This window comes from Trachemys scripta, chromosome 2, assembly GCF_013100865.1.
Source record: "Trachemys scripta elegans isolate TJP31775 chromosome 2, CAS_Tse_1.0, whole genome shotgun sequence".
Taxonomy (NCBI): Eukaryota; Metazoa; Chordata; order Testudines; family Emydidae; genus Trachemys; species Trachemys scripta.
The window spans coordinates 155,711,622-155,730,709 of NC_048299.1; the positions used below are offsets into that span (position 1 = coordinate 155,711,622).

Below are 19,088 nucleotides of genomic sequence, written 5' to 3' on the forward strand. Positions count from 1 at the left end.
GGGCTAGATCTTGTTTCTAAATCAACAAAGCCCCTCCCCCCATCTCCTTAAAGTCAAAGGCTGTTTTACATTAACTACATGACCACGCAGGCTCAAAGTGCAGAGGTGCTGGATGGGATGGGCAGGGGTTCTCTCTGAGCTGGAGCTGATGAGCGCAGTGAGTCAGGAGGCAAGGCAGGCGGCTGGTAACCCAGAGCACATCTCTCCACTTAGGAGCAGAGCTGAACAGGAGGCCCGGTGGGAACGCTTGGAAAATGAATTCACAGGCTAATGAGCATGTCCAGGGTAGCTAACCCCAATGGAAGGAGAGGAGCTGGGTTAGAGACCCAGCATCCAGATAATCCAGCAAGGTCATGCGCTTTCACTGAAGGTACAAGGGAGGTTGGGGGTAAGAGTTCTGGCATCAGGGTAGCTTAATTTTGATGGCAGCTTATTCACTCATGTCCCCGTCACTGGCTCTGGAAGCGCAGTCTGGGTGCAGCAGCTAATCCGAGAGGTGGATGCAACTGCTTTGGACAAGCCTGTGGCATCCCAGCAGATTGCCTGCCATGCTGAAAACAACAGCAGGTTGGCCCTTCAGGGGCAGACAGATGGAGTGCCTTTAAAAGGAGGTGGGCACTGGTGGCTTAGGAACTGCGGGCCTGCGCTTTGTGTATGCTCTAGAGAGCAAGAGGCACTCTACAGCCTCCAGGCCAGGGTGGGGGAGTGGTCGGGCTACGGGAGGACAGCCTTTCAAACTGGGAATCGTTGGAGTATGTCATATGGGGACGTCTGGCTGCCTGGCGCTCAGAAGCTTTGGATGACCCCGCAGCCCCATGAAGGGGGCATGGAGCAGCAGCAGACCAGGGTCCAACTCAGGGGACAGACAGATGCTTTTGGCACTGGGTGACAGAAAGTTGGAAACACATTTGATTGGGCTTCTGCTCTGTCCCTTGCAGTCCCACCCCTGCTGTAGGCTGGGCAAAAAACAACCCCCTAAAGCTTTCCCTGACTAGGAACCATTCCTCTAAGAGGCTGCTGATTGGGCCCTAGGCAGCAAGCAATCAGCAGGAGCTGAATGACAGGAGCAGGCAGCCCATGAGAACATTTGGCTCACAATTCCCACAGAAGTTTCTGAGCCCACAGTTCCCCATCCCCTCCCCTTGGGAGAGGCCTGCCTGCTATGTGAGCTGTGATGCTGATGCTGGTTTGTCCTTGGTGCCTGTTAATTAAGGTGAGCCTGTTTGATCACTGGGCTCTGTCGGGCTGAAACGTCTCTTTCATACATACTACTACTTTGTAACTTAAAACAAGCCAACAGGTGCAGCTCCTCCAGAGGGGGACAAAGCCACCGGCTGCTAAACTGCACTGCGCGCTGTTCAGCTTCTCCCAGAACAAGCAGCCCACTCTAGCAAGGGCTTAATAAGCCAGATAAACTCCCTGCTATTCTTCCCAGACCTTTGTCTTTCTCCCTTTGTGCAGGGAGGCACTGAACAGGCAACCTGGGCAGCTCCCAGCAGCAGAGAAGGAGTCCCCCTATAATGGACCCAACGGTAGTCACTCACGCACCACAACTCAGGGCGAGAGGCAGGGCTCCCCGGTCCCAGATGTTTGGGAAGAGCTGGGGGGAACAGAAGGAATATCAGAGTTAAAAAACATTTTAAACTACATAGGGCTGCAGAGTGGCATTCCTCCCCCTCTTTGCCTAGGTGGGGGCAGGAAAGGTGGGGAGTCATTGCCCTCAGGAGAGTGGGGAGACCTGGAGGTACTATTGTGAAACACTAGTCAGAGAAAAGCTACCCACCCCCCATTCATCAGGTCTCTCTGAGCTGGGCAGTGCAACGCGTGAACTCAGGGGCACCGCATGGGCCTCAGCTCTCAAGCACCAGCTGCTTGCCACAACTCCACTTAGAGCTGACACTTCCTAGTCTGAGGTCTGGGAGTCCAGGGATTTGTCAAGACACTTCCTGAGCATCAATGCCCCTTCGGGAAAGAAACGCCTCACCCAGGCCACCTGTGTCCCAGAAGACCCACAGCCTGCAACCCCCACACCATGACTGCATGGTTAACACACAGCCAGCCATGTCCCTTTTAGCTCTCCCACAAGCTAAGCAAAGACTGGCTTGGTCACAGACCTTGGATGGGAGATGGCCTAGGAGCTGCAGGAAGTGATGCTGGCAATTTGGTAAGTAAGAATAAGTCCTCATTGACATAATGCCCCTCCATGGTGTTAGCGGGCACGGCGCTGCTGCTATTCAAAGGAGATGCCAAGCCACAGTCCTCCTGGCGGATGGCGCTTTCTGTAAGTGAGGGCGTTACCCCTGCTCTCCTAGCCAAACTCTGTGGTTGGCAAATAAATTCTGCCTCCTTAAATTGCCCTGTAGTTTCAGTCAGATGCAGTGCTTTGCACTTCCTGTCCTACAATCCCTGCACAGGGTTAATGTGCACTGGTAGGCTGCTGATACCTTATGTCCCAGAGGGGAATCAACCAGGTCCTTCCCCATCTCATAGGCTCAGCTAACTCCTTTAGAAGTGCTTGGAGAGCCTTGGCTGAAAAGGCACAAACTACAAGACTCCAAATGTACTGTCACCCAAACTGCTACCTGAAGTACCCAGCTGCATTTCCTAGATTCCAAAGCCAGAAGGGACCACTGTGATCACCTAGTCTGACCAGGTCATAGAACTTCCCCCAAATAATTCCTAGGAGAGAGCTTTTAGAAAAAAGCATCCAATTGCCAGGGATGGAGAATCCGCCACTGCCCCTGGTAAATTGTTCCACTGGTTCATTACTCTGCCCATTAAAAATGTGCACTTTATTTACAGTCTAAATTTGTCCAGCTTCGGCTTCCAGCTATTGGATCATGTTCTATGTTTCTAGACTGAAGAGAACACTTTATTAAATGTTTGTTCCCCAGGTAGCTACTCTCAGGCTGTGATCAAGTCACCCCTTAACCTTCTCTTTGTTAAACTAAAATGATTGAGCTCCTTGAGACTATCACTAGAAGGCGGGTTTTCCAATCTTTTAATCATTCTCGTGGCTCTTCTCTGAACCCTCTCCGATTTATCAACATCCTCCTCAAATTGTGGGCACTAGGACTGGACACAGGATTCCAGGAGTGGTCACACCAGGGCTAAATATAAAGGTAAAATTTAAAATAATTTTTTTCATGAAAAAGCTGCACGCTGTGAGATTATTGACTGTAACGGTATAAATCCAACCACATAGCAGCCCTTCAGTGGGCTAGACCAAAAGAGAGAAAAACGCCAGATCCTTTACATTAAACTTTTTCTTTTTTGAATTCCAAGTCTGAGAATGTAACTTGAGTTTCTGGAGGGAGGGTGCCTCATTCCTGGGCTAGGGGCTGCGAGTGAGGGAGGGACAGCCTGTGGGGAAACCTGACATCCCTGGCTGGAGGAGGGGCAATTCTGGCCCAGGTGGAATGTGTAATTGCTTTGAAACAAATTTGAAAAGTATACGCATGATGTAACGTCCCCAGCTCTCTGCAGCTTTTATTACTTTGAATGGGAACTAAGAACTGAGTTTAGTCTGGCAAGTTCAAGACAGATGGTAAATGTCACTAAGTTCATATAGCTGTCATTAGCTTTCCAAAGAGCTGGCCTCTTTCAGGGGGGAGGGTGAAGAGGAGGAGAGAGAAATAATTTCATAGCAAGTAAAATGTTCATTGCCCCCAATCTTAAAAAGAGCAAGAGGAGAAAACTCTTCAGCAGGTTAAAGAGGCCAGAGCCGGGGGAGAGACACAGGGTAGGAGAGTTGACGGAAGGGAGCAGCGCAGATTAACCTTTAGCCCTTCAGTATTCAGCCAGACTCTCAATCCAGCTCTTTTTCTTCTTATTAAGGATTTTGCATGCAAATGGCCCTGGGCCAGACTAGGCCATCGGAATGGAGAAGTTCTGCATTCAGCCCTCACAAACCGGTGCAAACTGCTGTGTTTGCCAGAGTGATTGCAATAAAGCAGCCAACAAAGAGATGCAGGGAACAATAAAGAACTGAATGGCTTAGATCAGCAGGTCCTCTTGCCGGTTGCCATGGAGACCCCCACCAGGGCTTACTAAAGGTATTTCCTGAAGAAAAAGTGCACACATGCCCAACAGCTCTGCTAATCCCAACAGGAAGTGCTTACCAGGGGTGGTGGGGATTGGCTTCTCTCTGATTTCAAAAGTTTCTCTCTCTTTATTTATTTATTTTTTTGCAGTTACTTAAGGCTGCCTGTGGGCATGCTGGGGGGGGAGGGAGAGAGGGTGTCCAAGCACAGATTCACTACACACTTCCCAAACGACCCCCCCCCACACACACACACACCCTGCAAGTTTCTGTTGTTATGATTGCCAATAGATCCCTGGCTGCAATACTGCAGCAGGGGGGACGGGGGACGGCTGCCATTCTCCCATCCCCCTCCACACACAGACATCTTTCAATTCCAAACTCTCGGGCCATCACCTAGGCCCCGGCCCCTGCCAAAGTGTGATGAGGAGAAACAGCTTCCGTTGTGCACAGCACAACCACAGGAGCTACTGTCGCTCACAAGAGGAGAAGCCACCTGTAGCTTGAAAGCTGAGGCCTGTTCTCATAGGGGTGGGGGAGGGAAATACACAGGCCCCATTGGCAGCAGCCCTGCTCTGTGCAAAGCAATGGCTCTGTGTGGGATGCACATGTGGCTCAAATGTAATACTGAAGCGGAGGAGCATGTACCTCAAGTCACGGCTCTGTGGTGCTGCACCCTGCAGTGATGCGACTAGCATCCCTTGACTCTGGTGGTGTCAGAGAGGTGGTTGGCAAAGCTGTGAGAAGCTGGCAGTGGGGAAGCTTGTCACTTGTGGCAGTGCGCAGGCAGAGTTACACCTTTAGAGTTATCTACACTGACCCCCCCCTTCCCCTGGCAAACGCACTGGCAATGCCAGCATGGGGCTTTATGGCAGCGCAGACCCCAGCAAGCCTGGCAGTGCCTCCCCGGCTCTGCTGCTCAGCAAAGGCAGAGTCAGGCTGGCGCCCAGAGGTCTCTGGCTCAGCTGACGCAAGCTGGTGAGACTCCACTGACTGCACCTGGGATCCCGCAGCGGTGCCAGGTGCTAGGAGTTTGGAGTCTGTGTGAACCCAGGCAGGCTGAGGGGTCTGGCAGCAAACCCCTTTCCAGTGGGGACACTGGTCCCCAGCGTTTGGTCAGGCTGAACGGCCTCCCTGCGTCCTGGCAACACTGCGAGGGGAGGTGCAATCTGAGCTGGTATTCAGCACACCTCCCAGGTCTCCTGATGCCTTGGATGGGAGCCGCCCCTCTGCACCTTCTCACCCCCGCTCCAGAGACGATCCCTTTGCTGAGACTCTCCAGCCCTGCTCAGCCCGACACCAGCACAGCCTTAGCTGCTCACTGAATTCCCAAATCTCCCCCAGCTTTGGGGGAGGGAAACGTGTTGGTCTCCCGTGCCCCCAAAATCACAGGGCAACACCCAGTGCCCCATTCTGTAACCAGCCGGGTCATGCACGGAACTAGCGGAGGGTGGAATAGCTGAGATTCCTCCTGACGCCTCTCTGCAGCCCCAGCCCTGCCAGGTGCCATGCTGCCTTGCTCGCCCTCACATGGCCTCCCTGCTTCCCACACTGCAGTGTGAACCCAAAGGACTGCTGCCTGGCCAGGTTGGAAGGAAGGAATGCAGCCCCTCCCCCATCAGTCTCCACCTCCCTTGGACAACACCGCTGGGGAGAGGCGCTGCGGCCCCCTGAGCCCACCAGGGAGCCTTTGGTTTACCCAGGCTGATGCTGAGCTGGACTGGGATACTTCAGCCATCACTCTTCCTGACGTGAGGGCTCCATTCATCACCTGGAGCTTCTGTCTCTTGGGGATCAGGAGCCCCTGGGTCCCAGGGATGGAGCCTCACGAGGAACCAAAACCAAAGTGGCTCCCTCTTGAGAGGAGGAGAGACACATGCCCAGTGTGGAGAGGGTAACTGGTAACCAGGGCGGGAGGATAGTCAACCCTGAGCACATTTAACTCTGGTGCCATGGCAGCTTGTTCCTCTCCACAGCAGGGGAAAGCCCTCTGCGATGTATCCATTATCTCTGGAAACCAGTTGAAGTATGAAAAGATCCCGTCTATGCAGCACCAAACAGCAGAAACAACTTCCCACCTTTTCCTGTTGCAGCATCCTCCCCACCCACAGCCTCACAGCAATTCATGGATGCTCATTCACTCAGCCTGGTGATGTCCCAGGCAAGGATTGGTCTCACCCACCACTGAAATGTTGCCACCTCTGGGGAGGAATGTGGCAGCTGTTCGCACATTAGGCCCAGAAGAAGAGAGTTTGATGGACGTTTATAAACATTCATAAAATCAACGTGCCTCATAACAGTGGTGCCTCCACAATCCCTGGGGGAAGGAAGTTAATACTCTTGTCCTCCTGGGATTCCTACATTTTGTATGAGATGAAGCAGCATTTAATTAACAGGCATCTCAGTGTCTTTGCAAAGCCAGCCGGAATAAACCTGTACCATTCCCCTGGGATGCGAGCATCCTCCTCCAGATCCCTCTAGCCGCTGGGACCCTTTTGAGAAAGAAGCTACTCAAAATAAAAGCTTGCACTGAGCTCTGAGACTGACACAGCAATCCCCGGCTGCGCCGCTTTCATTCCTCTCCCCTTTGTGCACTTGCTATGGTCCTGGCAAGCAGGAGAAGCATTAAAGATCCCTGAGATGGATCCTTTTAGGGCAATAATTCATGGCTTTTCTGTGAAACATTAACTCCGGACCTAGAGCTTTACCTGGTGGGAACTGGAAATGTGCAGCACTGGAGGGGGTGTCCCAGTGAGGCCTTTGTTCTCCTGATGTTTATATTGGGCAAAGGGCTGCAGCAACGTGTCCCACCTGCACTGCACGGGTAGGTGGGGATCTGGTGTCAGGAATGTGGCTGAAGGAGGGATGCCAGCCCTCCTGAGACACTGCAGTGACCTTGAAGACCTGCCTGTTCCCAGCAACCCAGTGTCCCAGAAAGGCCCCAGCTATCCCTTCCTCAGTAGGGTGCGAATGCAGAAGTCACCCAGCCTGCTGACACCTGAGGGACATTCAGAAGGGAAGGAACCATGCAACTGGCACTTGCAAATGGTGGGACTTTACATAACAAACAGACAGGAGCAGTTTCCCAAAGCCCCTGGACAGGCTTAAAAAGGGAGTAATTGAAGGCTGATCCTTAAGCCAAGAGGCCTGTGGAAGGGAGATGGGCGGGGGGAAATTTTACCATGTGGAGCCCATGCAACCAAGGCAGAGATGGGTTTCGTCCAGGCTTCAGAATCTAGCAAACCCACCCCAAATCCCTGGGTCCCATCACCAGCTGAACAATGGAATTAGCCCAAAGGAACAGGCCAAGCAGTAACCAAGGAAGGGGAGGGAGGTGGAAATCAGTGATTAAAAACCCTTGAGGCAATTCCACTCCACTTCCAAAGGCAGGCACCCTCTCCACTTACAGCTCCATCCCTGGGCTTTGCTCAGACTGCAGGGAAAGCAGGGAACTGGGACTTCTTTCCGGGCTCTCCTGGGAGCGGGGAGGATGCTCTGCTAGTTGCTGTTACAATTTATAATGGTTTAAAATTAATTGCTCATAGCAGGTGCCTTTTGGTCCATGACACACACCATGAATCTCCTCCCTTGCATCTCTGACTCACTGCACCTTGTGGGCAGAGAGGGGCTGCGGCACTGACTCAGCCACAGGCGCCCGGTTGCAAAGCACTAAGAGTCTGGGAGGAGGAGCTGAGTGAACTCCCTGGAAACCCTCCAGCCCAACACAGCTTATGTTTTATATTCTCAGTTCCTCGGGAGCACAAAAGAAGCTACCTGCACTAAGTTCATTAACGAGCTTGCCCAGGCTTCCCCTCTCACCAGCTCTGGCCAGGCCAGGCTGCATTGGGACGGGGCACTGAAAGGCAGAGTGTCTTCAGCAGCACTGCTCTGCGATCCAGGATGGGTTTGCTAGGAGAGCAGGACCCTTTATCTTTTATCAGGACTCTCCGTTCCTTCTTTCTCAGTGAAGTGTTGGAATGGCAGAAAAGAGAGGGTGGGGTCCAGGCTGCAGGTAGGGAGGGGAGAGTCCAGGACAGGAGCTGGGGAAGCTGTTTCCCAGGGTCTGTCTCCTGGGTGCTCATTATCCTTGTATTTCTCTACCTGTTTCAACGTGGTGAGCAGAGGGGTTAGACGCAGCCCAGATACTAACTGGATTTCACTGTCCCTTAAATGCTTTGGTTTCAGGCAAACCCCATAAGATGCTAGTTGTCACCCCATTAAAATTGGAGAGGGGGGGTACAGTTCGACCCCAGAGCGGAGAACGTGGTGAGCTGTGTGCCCTGGAGGGAGCAGGCCTTCTCTGGGATGCCGGTAGCTGCTGAGATAGCTGGGGGTGTCCCTACCCAATAAATCTTCTCCTGTTCATTTCCAGTGCACTAAAGCGCTTCCCCTGTCTCTGTGCAGCCTACAGAGCGGGTGGCTGCGGTACCCCAGCCCCTCCGAGGGGTCCACTGCCATCAGTCCAAGCGCAGGAGGCTTTGCTGCAGGGCAGAGGAACTTTTTCTGTTGTTTGTAAGACTCCAGTGAGGAGCTGCTGGGATAAACCTGATCCCTCTGCCTCCCTCGGGGGAACTGAGCGTTGTAAAAACAGTGCCCCAGCTGCTAAATATGATCTCTGACCTCGGGCCGTGCACTGCGCAATAATAGCTCCCCCCACTCATCTTCTTCTCCCGGAGCTCAGCAATTAATCACAGCACCAGACACAAACCATCACTCGCTACATCCTGCCTTGACTGGCCTCCTGGACCTGCTGGCTGAGCTGGGCTGGGCTCAGAGACACCTCCCCGCCCAGGCCTTGAGGCTAAGGGGAACCCAACTAGCTACCACAGTCAGAAAGAGCAGCCAGGAGAGCTAGAGCTGGGAGTCACTGTTCTCTGTCCCAGGGCGTATCTAGGGCAACTCCAAAAAGTCCCTGGTGCTCCCTGGAATTTACACCAGTGTGAGAGAGAGCGTGACTCACAGCCCCGCGAAGACGCTCCTGCCGGGTTGTAGGGCAATTCTGCACCAACAGAAACATCCCCAACTGCTCTGGAGCAACTCACCAGCCCCTAAAGGAAGACAGCTCTGGACAGGCCCATAAGCCACCCTGCAGGAGTCTCAGTTGACTCCAGCCGGTCAGTGCCAGCCACTCCCTCTGCGAACATCCACTGTCCTGTGAAATTCCTTCCAGCTTGTTGACTTTAGGGCTATGGCTGGCAGGGTGGGAGTGGAGCTAATGGGAAAGAAATGCAGAGGGAGCACAACATGGAGAGCCAAAACCCCACCCAGAAAGCACTGCAGGCAGACGGGGGCAGACGAACTCCACTGGCACCATCCCAGAACATGCGAGGTCACAGCCTCTGCAGGGAGGGGGCTTGCTGGTACTGGTTACGGTTCCCATTGCATGCGCTGTGGAGCTGAACCATCACGCTGCAGACAGCCAGGTGACTACGGTTCCCATTGGCGCTGGCTTGCCCCAGAGCTGTCCCTCACCTAAGCCCCAATACATCCTGCCATCCTGCCGCTCCAGGTCACTCACTGACGGAGCTAGAACTGCAGAGTTAAGGAACAGGGATTATGGGAAACATATCTGTGGAGGCGCCACCACCCACAGCAAGGGCTTCATCAGCCTCACTGCCTGGAGATTATCCATGGCCTCTCTGCTCTGAGCTGGGGGGTCGAAGATGAACTTTCCCCCTCACCTCCACCCCCTGCCAAAAACACCCCCTGGCAGGGCGTGGGGAAGAGCGAAGGAGCTGTAACTCTGTGCTCAGGCAGCTTTCCAGGGAAGAGCCAGACAACGAGGCTGGAAGATTGGCTTCCTCTCCCACTGCCAGACACCAGCGAGATAATGCTCCCCGCCCTGCTTCAAGAGAGCCCTTGCAGGTGGAGCTTAGCCTTTTAGCCGGCTGGGCTAGTGTCTGCGGAAGAAAATGGACACGCCTTCCCTCCTTGCTGCCAAGAGGAGAGGGGATACAATGGAAGTGCTGGCCACGGGGCACTCGTGCTGCCCCAGTTCTAGTGACGGACACGATGCCCTGCAAAGCCCACAGCATTGGTCCAGCTGGATTTAAAATGACCGGCCAGCTGGACACTGAGAGCCAACGCTGCAGCGAGCCAGCAGCACTCAGCACTTTGCACAGTCAGCTCTCTCAGCAGCGGGTGGCCCAGGTATCCAGCGCTTATGGGGGAGCTGAGGCCCATCGCTGAACTCCTCGACATGGGCCGGCATGCGGGGCAATGCACAGGGCCTCAGGGGGTGAGGGGAATAGGGTGACCAGACAGCAAGTGTGAAAAATCAGGACGGGGGGGGCAGGGGAGGGGGAAAATAGGAGCCTATATAAGAAAAAGACCCAAAAATCAGGACTGTCCCTATAAAATCAGGACATCTGGGCACCCTAGAGGGGAAAGGGCAGCGTGATTCTTTGCAAAGCTCAGCTCACATGCTACTAGCAGAATCTCCGCCCTAAGGAAAGCACAAACCCCGAGAGGGAGGGAGGGAGGAGTCAGAGAAGAAAAGAGGATTAAAATACGAAGGGAAAAAACACCCCAAAATATCCCCGGGGAAAGGCAAAACAATAGCCCCCTGCAGGCATGCTCAAGAGAGGATGGATGGGCAGGAGGATCAGGCACTGAACTGGGACTCTGGAGATCTGGGTCCTGTTCCTGGGTCTGTGCTTCTGAATTGGACAGTGCTTGATACCACAGTGACAGGCACAGCACAAAACCCCTGGGAGCGAGAGAGGCGCTTTAGGCATACGCTGGACCCACGGATTAGACAGACTTCAGACCGGGAGTGTAAATGGTGGAGGACGACACTAACACGTTGGGGAAAATAAACCTCTGTGAGTTTCTGCAGGTTTTCATTTAACCTGAAGACAAAGACAGGCTTTGTGAGGGAGACCGAGCCTGCTCATGGAAATACCTGGACTTTCCCCTTTAACTAGATGTTTTACCACGGCCAAATTTAGGGAACTATAAAAGGCAGTAAGTGCCCATTAAGATTTTATTTGCTGCAGATTTTTCAGTAACTGGCGGGAGCCCTGACAAAGGCAGAATTTCACCAGACTCAACGAGGAGGAGGGCTGGAGACTTAAAAACCTTTCTCTCCTGCTATAGCAGAAGCTGCTCTCCCAGCACCAACCCTGGGGATTATTACATCTCCGAGAAGGGAGTGTCGATGCCTCTAAAACAGATGTAAACTGAAACCCTATAAACATAAAAAACGGAGTCCAGAAAAGCTGCTGCCTTTGCAATGAATGGGACCCAAGTGCAGTCACTCGCTGCTCCCCAGGTGGCACCTCCCAGGCCCGCAAAACACCGCACTAGTTAAAAAATAAACAATTCAGTTGCCTGCCTGTTGCCCATTTTCTCACCATTTCTCGCCGTTTGCCATGGGCCTGGCACACCCTGGCCTGCCCAGCTGCTTCCTGCAGGGTGAGAGGACAGTGGCTGTGGGGCTGGCAACCTGGCACATGGCCTGTGGGCCCAGGAAGGAAACGAGAGTGGAAGAGTCTCTTCCCGCAGCAGGCCCAGCCAGCTCCACCGGCACAGCCTGGGCAGCCTGGGCAGCTGCTTCAAAAACACAAACTAAAAAGGGAGAAAATGATCGGGACCCATCTCCTTCCTGGCCTGTTAGCGGAGAACCTGGTAGCTGCCACTGCGGCCTTGCACAGGACAGCAGCAGTGAGACCCCGCTGGATCCAAAGCGTTCCACAGACTTACCGAGCTCAGCCTCGGCTCCGCTGGGCGCTAGGCAGGGACCCAGACACACAGAGGGGAGGAGACCTGCTCAGCACTAAGCACTGACCCAGGGAAGGAGCTGGGGATAGAACCCAGGGACCTGCTGTTGTTGTTCAAATGGGTGCCTAAAGTTAGGTTCCCAAGTCCTCCTTTGGCACCTAAATAAGCGGCCTGGTTATCTATAACACTGAGCACTCAGCAGCTCCCACTGCAGCCACGATTTGCCTACCTATGCCTTTAGCACAGGGCCCTCCCTCCGCCCGAGAGCTATCCTACACTGCCTGAATACACCTCTCTGGTTAGACCCTGGAAGTGACGCCAGCCTGGAGGAAAGCGGGCTTTCCAAACAATCTACTCAGGCTGTACAAACCCCCTCCTGGCAGAGAGCAGTGCAAAAGGCAGGTAAAATGTATGTACATGTGGATCTTACGGACCCTCTCCTACCGGATATTTGAGGGTCCATCCGCACTGGGAGCAGGACCAGGCTAGGTACAACCACTTCCCAACATGGAGTCCACATGGACAGAGAATGGTTTTCTCTGTGCACAGCCTCCGAGTGGGTGCCAAATGACAAACTCTGCCCCCAGCAGGGCTCCTCACCATGGCTGTGTCAACGTAGCTGTGAGGTGTTACTGGGAAAGGCTAAAGCTCGGTGCCCATTTGCTAGTTGCTTGCTCTGACTAAACTACAGCTCAAGAGCATCTGAAGACAACGGAGCAGACTGGGGCAGGGGAAGGGGAGTCTGCCCTGGAATCCTCATTAAGCTCTCAGAAGTTAAGAAGCCCATCTCCCAGCCTCCTGCCGTACCCTCATAATGCAACAGCCAGTCTGATTCCCAACACAGCCCAGTCACTCGAAACCCAGCAAGCTACATCCCATGTACTGTCACAGTCTCCATGCCCCATGGAGTCAGGCGCACGGCTGGTCTCTGGGACTAAGGAGAGCCAGTCCTGGCCACCCCTCACACGCCTGGGGGAGTTTCAATCATATTCCAAAGCTCTCTAGGAAACATCTCAGGGGATGGGCGGCTTTCTAAGCAGAACCCTGTTTATTCAAGACAAGTGCATATTGGTGAGAAAAAAAAAAAGCAAAGGAAGTTAAAATGCCAAGAGGAGAGCTCAAAGTTTGCCATAGTTTGTGGCACCTCTGGCCTCTGTGCTGAGGCAGCAAGGGTGGCCTCTGGCTCCAGAGCCAGTTACTACTGTCTGGAAGGCAGTACGGGGATGGGAGTGCCAGGATGCCAGCTCCTTGGCTTGCATCACCCTGTAAGGAAAGGTTGAGGCCATTACCATGCACGACTGTTGTCAGTATCTCTCTCTGTAGCATTCTAGAGCTCCCATCACTGGGACACATTGGTGCCGAAATCGGTATGCTAGCCAGTGCACCATGGCTGTTCATGCTAGGCTGGGATTTGCAAAGCAGCCAAAGGGGGTTAGGCACCTAAATCCCATTGAAATTCAGTGAGAAAATCCCAGCCTTATTCACCAACACAACTCACTTGCGGGTACCATACACTTCATGTCGTCCTGACCATTACAGCATTGCTGTGTTCCCCTAGGGAGCGGGAGGGCTGGATACTCTCCCGCAAACAACAGCCACCATCTGGTTACAGCCCTGTTCCTCCCCTCCCGGCCATCAGCCACAGACAGACAAACCCACCAATCACTGCAGAGAAACATCAGCACTGGGAGTTCTGCTCTTTATCCTGGGGCATGGTAGGCACATGAAATGGATGCCAAGCACACAATACCTTGGGGTTTTGGGGGAGGAAGAGGACTAGTGGGGAGGAGGAACAATGAGTCCTAAACACAGAAATGCCCCACAGAACATTCTTGTGTAGTTCACGCCAAGACGCAGTAAGTCAGAAAGCCTGTGCGTTGGTGACTGGTCTGTTTATTCTCTGCCTCACCGTGGGGAAAACCGAGGCTTTGAAATGCTATAGCGTTACTCGATGTTTGGGGGCTGCCTGCAGTGCCAGGCTGGCATTGGGCCAGGCCCATTAATACGTGGCCATTACACCTCAACATGCCACCGGGTTACAGAAAATTACAGGGGTAGAAGGGAAACAAAAGCCTCCCAGCCTAGCCAGGGAGAGGCAGGTTCCCATGGGTCTCGTTCGCAGCTCCTGGCAAAGAGCAGGGGAAGGGTTGTGACTGGTCACAGCAGAGTTGCCTGTGAGCCAAACCCATTAGATGCCCTTTAGTAACAAATAGTGATTAAAGACAAGTGGGAAGCTCTAGTTTGGGGGACCTGGTCTCTAGCCCCAGGAAAATGCCACTTCGGTTGTGGGAAGCCCGTGCTGCAGCAGCCGGCCGAGTCAACGCTTGCTCTGCTATCACCCAGTGAGAGTGCTGGCAAAGCTTGGGAGCACTGAACCACCACCAGAGCCTGGGCCCTTCTGCAAAAGCCAGGAACTCAGCCAACCCAGCTGACACATGACACACAAACAAGCGACGGGCAATGTTCCCCAGGTCCCCAACATCCCCAACATCTGCTTCTTTTCGGAACGGTGCTTTCATCACACACACTAATGGCCAGTAGAGACCAGACTGAGCACCAGGACCCAGACCAGAGCTCTAACGCAGTTCTCAGGTGAGGGCAGGCTAGCGCATTCCCCTGCTGAACCCAGCGGGGCCATGACCACGAGTCAGTGAGATGTTTACCACGAGTTATTCCAACACCACAACACAGACTCCCTGACATTCAATGAGGACTCCCCACCATCCTTCAAAATAACTAGCCAAGGCAAGGCCGGTACCTGTCTCGTTCGATAATGGGGGAGGTCACCACACTGATCTCAACTACAGCTCATCAGAATGAGGGAAATGCTTGCCATGAAACAGAATCAGCTCTCCCGTCCCACAGACAAGGGGGAACCCCTATCAGCTTTGACACAACCCGGTCAATGTTTTTCATTGCACACATTTTTTTCCAGATGAAAAATGGCCTTTTTTTTTTTTTTTCAAAAAGTTTCTTTTGAATTTTTCTCCTTTTTAAGAAATGTTCCCTTATTTTGTTTGTTCTGAATGGCGACGTTCCTTTGGCAATACTTCCCGTTTCCCAGCCAGCACCAGCTGGCGGCTGGTGAGACGTTTTTGCAGCTTCTCGGCTCAGGTAAGCCTGTCTTCCCTTAGCACAAGCACAAACCGTTCACTGCAACAGCCAACATATTCGCTGATCGTGTTCCTACTGCGGGACTTCAAAACAGGCTGTGCTTGTTTCATAAGAAAGTCAGAGACACCCAATATCTTATAACCATTCAGGAGCAGCAACTCAAAGAAAGAGGGCTGCGAACAGACGTGCCTCTTATCCCAGCAACCTGCCCTTAAAAGGGCTCTTTCTGTCACATTTCTATTCACTAGCAGCAGGAGCTCTTGACTCCAGCCAGAGAGACTCTAGACATGAGAGGAGCAGAAGGGTATGGTTCGTCTTACCTTGGTCTGGCAGGGTTGGTGCTGGCCTTGCAGTGCACAGCGTGGCTGTGACCAGCACAGCCCAAAAGAGGAGGCACCTCCAGGTAAACATCCCAGTTCTACAGCTACTGGTTGGCAACTGGGCTCCAGAACTCCATGGGGACTCCCGTCTAGACTGCCGGCTTGCTAGCTGGGGCTCGCTTAATCTTCTCTTCCAAACTTCCAGTCCCTTCAAACTGCCAACCAGGAAACAAGAAGAGTTAGATCAGAAGTAACTCCGGCCCCTGCGCAGTGACAAACAGAGAACATGGGAAATCCTCTCTCAAATTAAACTGCCTCAGACGTGGATTTAAAAAAAAAAATGTTTGTGTTAAAATCGATGGGGATAAGTCGCTGCTATTTCTAGCCCTCTCTTTCATTTAAAATATAAGTGTTTGCAGCTCTTTTTGTCAGTGGGTGACATGCTACAAAAGAGAACAGCTCCACCGTGCAGTAATAAAGTCACTCTGCGTGTGTGACCTTCACAGCTAATCTATAAACAGTGACGTTTCAGTCTGGACTCCCCTGGGAACCTAGGGGCTGGCTGCACTTCCAAATTTGGGTGCCTAAAGTGAAGCACCCAAAGCTATGTTTCAGCACCTCAAAGCAGACACCCAGTTCTCAGAAGTGCATTTCCCCTGGGCTGCAATAAGGCTGCAGGGGCTCCACACCAGAGCTCCTCGGGAATTTTTCAACGAAAAATGCCAGTTTGCCAAAACCAAAACTGTTTGCAGAAAGGGTGGGTCTGGACAAACCTCCAGACTCAAACAAACATTGGAAAAAGGTCCGAAAAACCTGTCAAAATATCCAGTTTCAGCATTTGCTAACTGAAAAGTTTTGGTTTTTCATTGCTTATTTTGAAGCACACGAGTTTTAAAAGGGCCTGCCTATGTCAAAGTCTCACCAGATCTTTTGCTTCTATAGCATCTCTCATCTCAAAGCAATTCAGGAGCTTCAAAAACTTACCCAAATATATCTGCACCCACCACTGAGGTGCAAGACAAGTGACCCCACCAGCACCACCCAGCAGTAACGTAACGAAAGCAGATATTCCCAAGAATTGCATGTGTGCTGGAGCAGGGCTTGAAGAAAAACAGAATAGGAACTGTCCTTCAATAGTCTCCAGCTCCAATCAGGGACATAACCGGGGGGGGAGAGGAGGGGTGGGATGTGTGTGCAAGCGCACAAACACACGTAACACAACAGAACCAAATTTATCTGAACTCCTCTTATCCAAAGCTTCCCATTAGCCAAAACCAAACAAACTTTGCATCCCCGCTTCTATTCAGGCGAAAGAGATTCTGCTACGTACAGCTCTGTGAACACAGGTTTTGCAGGACGACCCATCAAGGCCCTTCAATTCGCCCCCGACCAATGTGCACTCTCCCAATAAACGGCATTTGATCTCCACTGAGTGACATGCCTAGCTTGTTGTGAAGAAGCAGAGAGCTTCAGGATCTGACTTCCATGGTCTAGTCTTCAGCTCACTGGAATTGGAAAACCCAGATTTCTGGAACCAGCGGGTTAATTTGCATCCATTAGCATTTTTGCTCCTAACCTAAGGTTACCACGTGGAGAAGATCTCTCGATCTCTCACCTAGCACCACGGAGATGGGCAGGACAGTCTGGACAGATAAGGGCTAAAAAACACGTTTTGATTCTAAAAATGAAACACACACATAAACCCACCAAATTGAAACCAACAGTTGGGGCCAAGACTGAAGACACCAGGGGAAGTGGAAATTTGCCTAGATAAAGCTGAGCGCAGCCGTGCTGCATCTGGGCAGCTGGGAAGCTGTGCGGCTCGACACAGGTTCAGCCCCTGTATTCAAACAAGACCCGGTTCAGCCCTCCCGTGAACGAGAGCAGCTCCTGGTGAGGTCAGTGAGGGCTGGGCCAAGGACTGCATTTGGCCACAGATTGTATCCCCTGTGACTGAGAGTGAATTGAGAGCATTCAATGGCTGAGTCCACTCCCCCCACACCCCTTAAGCGAGTGGAGACTGAGAGCCCCACAGCCACCACCTCTGCTCAGTTGAGAATTAGCCAGTAGCTGGTGGTGTCAACAGCTTTCCAAGAGGTGGCTCACTAAGGGGGACTAGCCAAAGGCAGCCCACAGAGCTCCCCAACAGCCCTCATCCTTAATGCATGGAGGCTGATCATTCCCAGCTTGCGAAGCCCCATCCTGAGACAGGGTGACCATATAGAAGTGTAAAAAAATCAGGACAAGGGATTGGGGGGGTGGGGGTAATAGGAGCCTATATAAGAAAAAGCCCCCAAAATCGGGACTGTCCCTATAAAATCGGGACATCTGGTCACCCTATCCTGAGATGAACAGCCTGGCTGCAGTGCATTCTGGGACCTGTAGTCTCCATGGGCTGCACCACGCCAGTTTAAGCGTTCGGGGTTACAACACTCAGGTTCCTGGCCCATTGCCAGGCCCTCTACTCAGCCCTGCTCCGCAGTGCCAAGTCTTCCCGCAGGCAGCTCAGAGACTCATGACTGGGTCCCATCCTAGTCTCCAAAGCACAGACCCACTCAGCCATCCCTGGCCAACCCCCTCCACAATGGGGTTAAAACAGAGGGCTAAGCCCTACTTTCTAAGCGCCACCCTTGACTTTGCAATGGCATAAAAGACAACGTCCCGTCACCGCTCAGTCATTAATAGTCCCTGGGGCACTGTGATAGAACCAGCATGTTAGAGACCTACCCAGCTAATTTACATTCTGCCTCCAGAACGGCCCCCCTGCATTTTAGTTGGCCATAAGATTCTTCACTTCCTGTCCTAAAACATCAGGTCATTCTACTGTGCTTGATTAAACAGCAACTGTGTTCTGGGCCCGGATGCGGCTGCCATTCAGTAGTGGGTCAAGTTGCCTCTCTGTATCTTACCTACCATCGTGGTGGATGGGAATGTGAGACTTCATTCATGATTGCAAAGTGACACGAGATCTGGGGCTGGGATGTGCTGTCGATGTAGAATGCTGCATTTGTTATCAGGATGATGATATCGATGCTCTTCTGAAGGCAGTGGAAAATAACCTGAATGGAAGCTGATGTTTACCTAGCTGAACTTTAAAAGGATTCTTCCACCCAGGGCTCTCTGCTTTTGTGCCACCCAAACCCTCAGAGCGGCTCCCAAAGGCAGTCCTGCTTTGCAAAGTGACTAAGGTTTGGGGGCAGTGTATCGATACAGGCGCTTGGATGGCAAACACCAGCTTTATCTCCATGCACCGGCATGCTCAGGCGCCAGGCAGCAAGTCTTAAAATAGTTTATTGAATGTTAACAATTTACCCGGGGTTGGGAGAGGGAGGGGATTCTTTGTGGAAAAAGAAGTCTTTGGTATTTTTGGAAATTATTTTCCGTCTCCAAGTGGTTTTGTTTATCGAGCGCACATGCTGCCCGGAACATGTCCTAATGTGGAATGTCCTTGCGAAGGCCTCTTCTGAGCACAGTGCTTTGCCAGGGCCCTCGCAGGGAGAAGGTAGCACGGCTTGAAGCAGCAGCTCATGCAGAGTGAGTCAGTGCTGGCACAAAGCCCCACAAAATTCTTTCCCTAATATACCTCAGAGATGGCTCATTTCAGCTGAGTCAAGGGGAGCTGCTTCCTGCTCAGCTAACCAGGACCGAATACTTCCATGGAGAATCACAAGGATCAGTCACTAGCAGTGATCTGTCCCCTGGCTGATGCTGGAAAAAGTGACAGGCAAAAAGTAAAAATGCGGATCAGAGAATGGGAAGGGAAGTGCCCCACTGACGCTCCATTTCCACTGAGTAGAAAAGCGTTGGACAGAAGCAGTGCCTCAGTAGAGCAGAGGCAGGAAAGCAGGGAGATAGAAGAAGAGGAACCTCTTCCACTGGGGCTTAACCAA

The 19,088-nt window shown here is 52.5% G+C and overlaps 1 protein-coding gene across 6 annotated transcripts in view; it reads right to left on the minus strand.

The window, feature by feature from the left end:
* Positions 1 to 19,088, minus strand: part of FGFR1 (fibroblast growth factor receptor 1) — a 75,529-nt gene that overhangs the window by 46,682 nt on the left and 9,759 nt on the right. The window contains exons 1-2 of one of the 6 annotated variants that reach the window (XM_034761995.1): positions 18,112 to 18,213; positions 15,199 to 15,413 (exon numbers count right to left, since the gene is read on the minus strand). In XM_034761995.1, the coding sequence (XP_034617886.1) occupies positions 15,199 to 15,413; positions 18,112 to 18,146 (250 nt within the window). In that variant the 5' untranslated portion in view covers positions 18,147 to 18,213. Of the gene's footprint in view, positions 1 to 15,198; positions 15,414 to 18,107; positions 18,214 to 19,088 lie in introns of those variants that run through there. The other 5 variants (XM_034761996.1, XM_034761994.1, XM_034761999.1 and 2 more) reach the window with 5 other exon arrangements.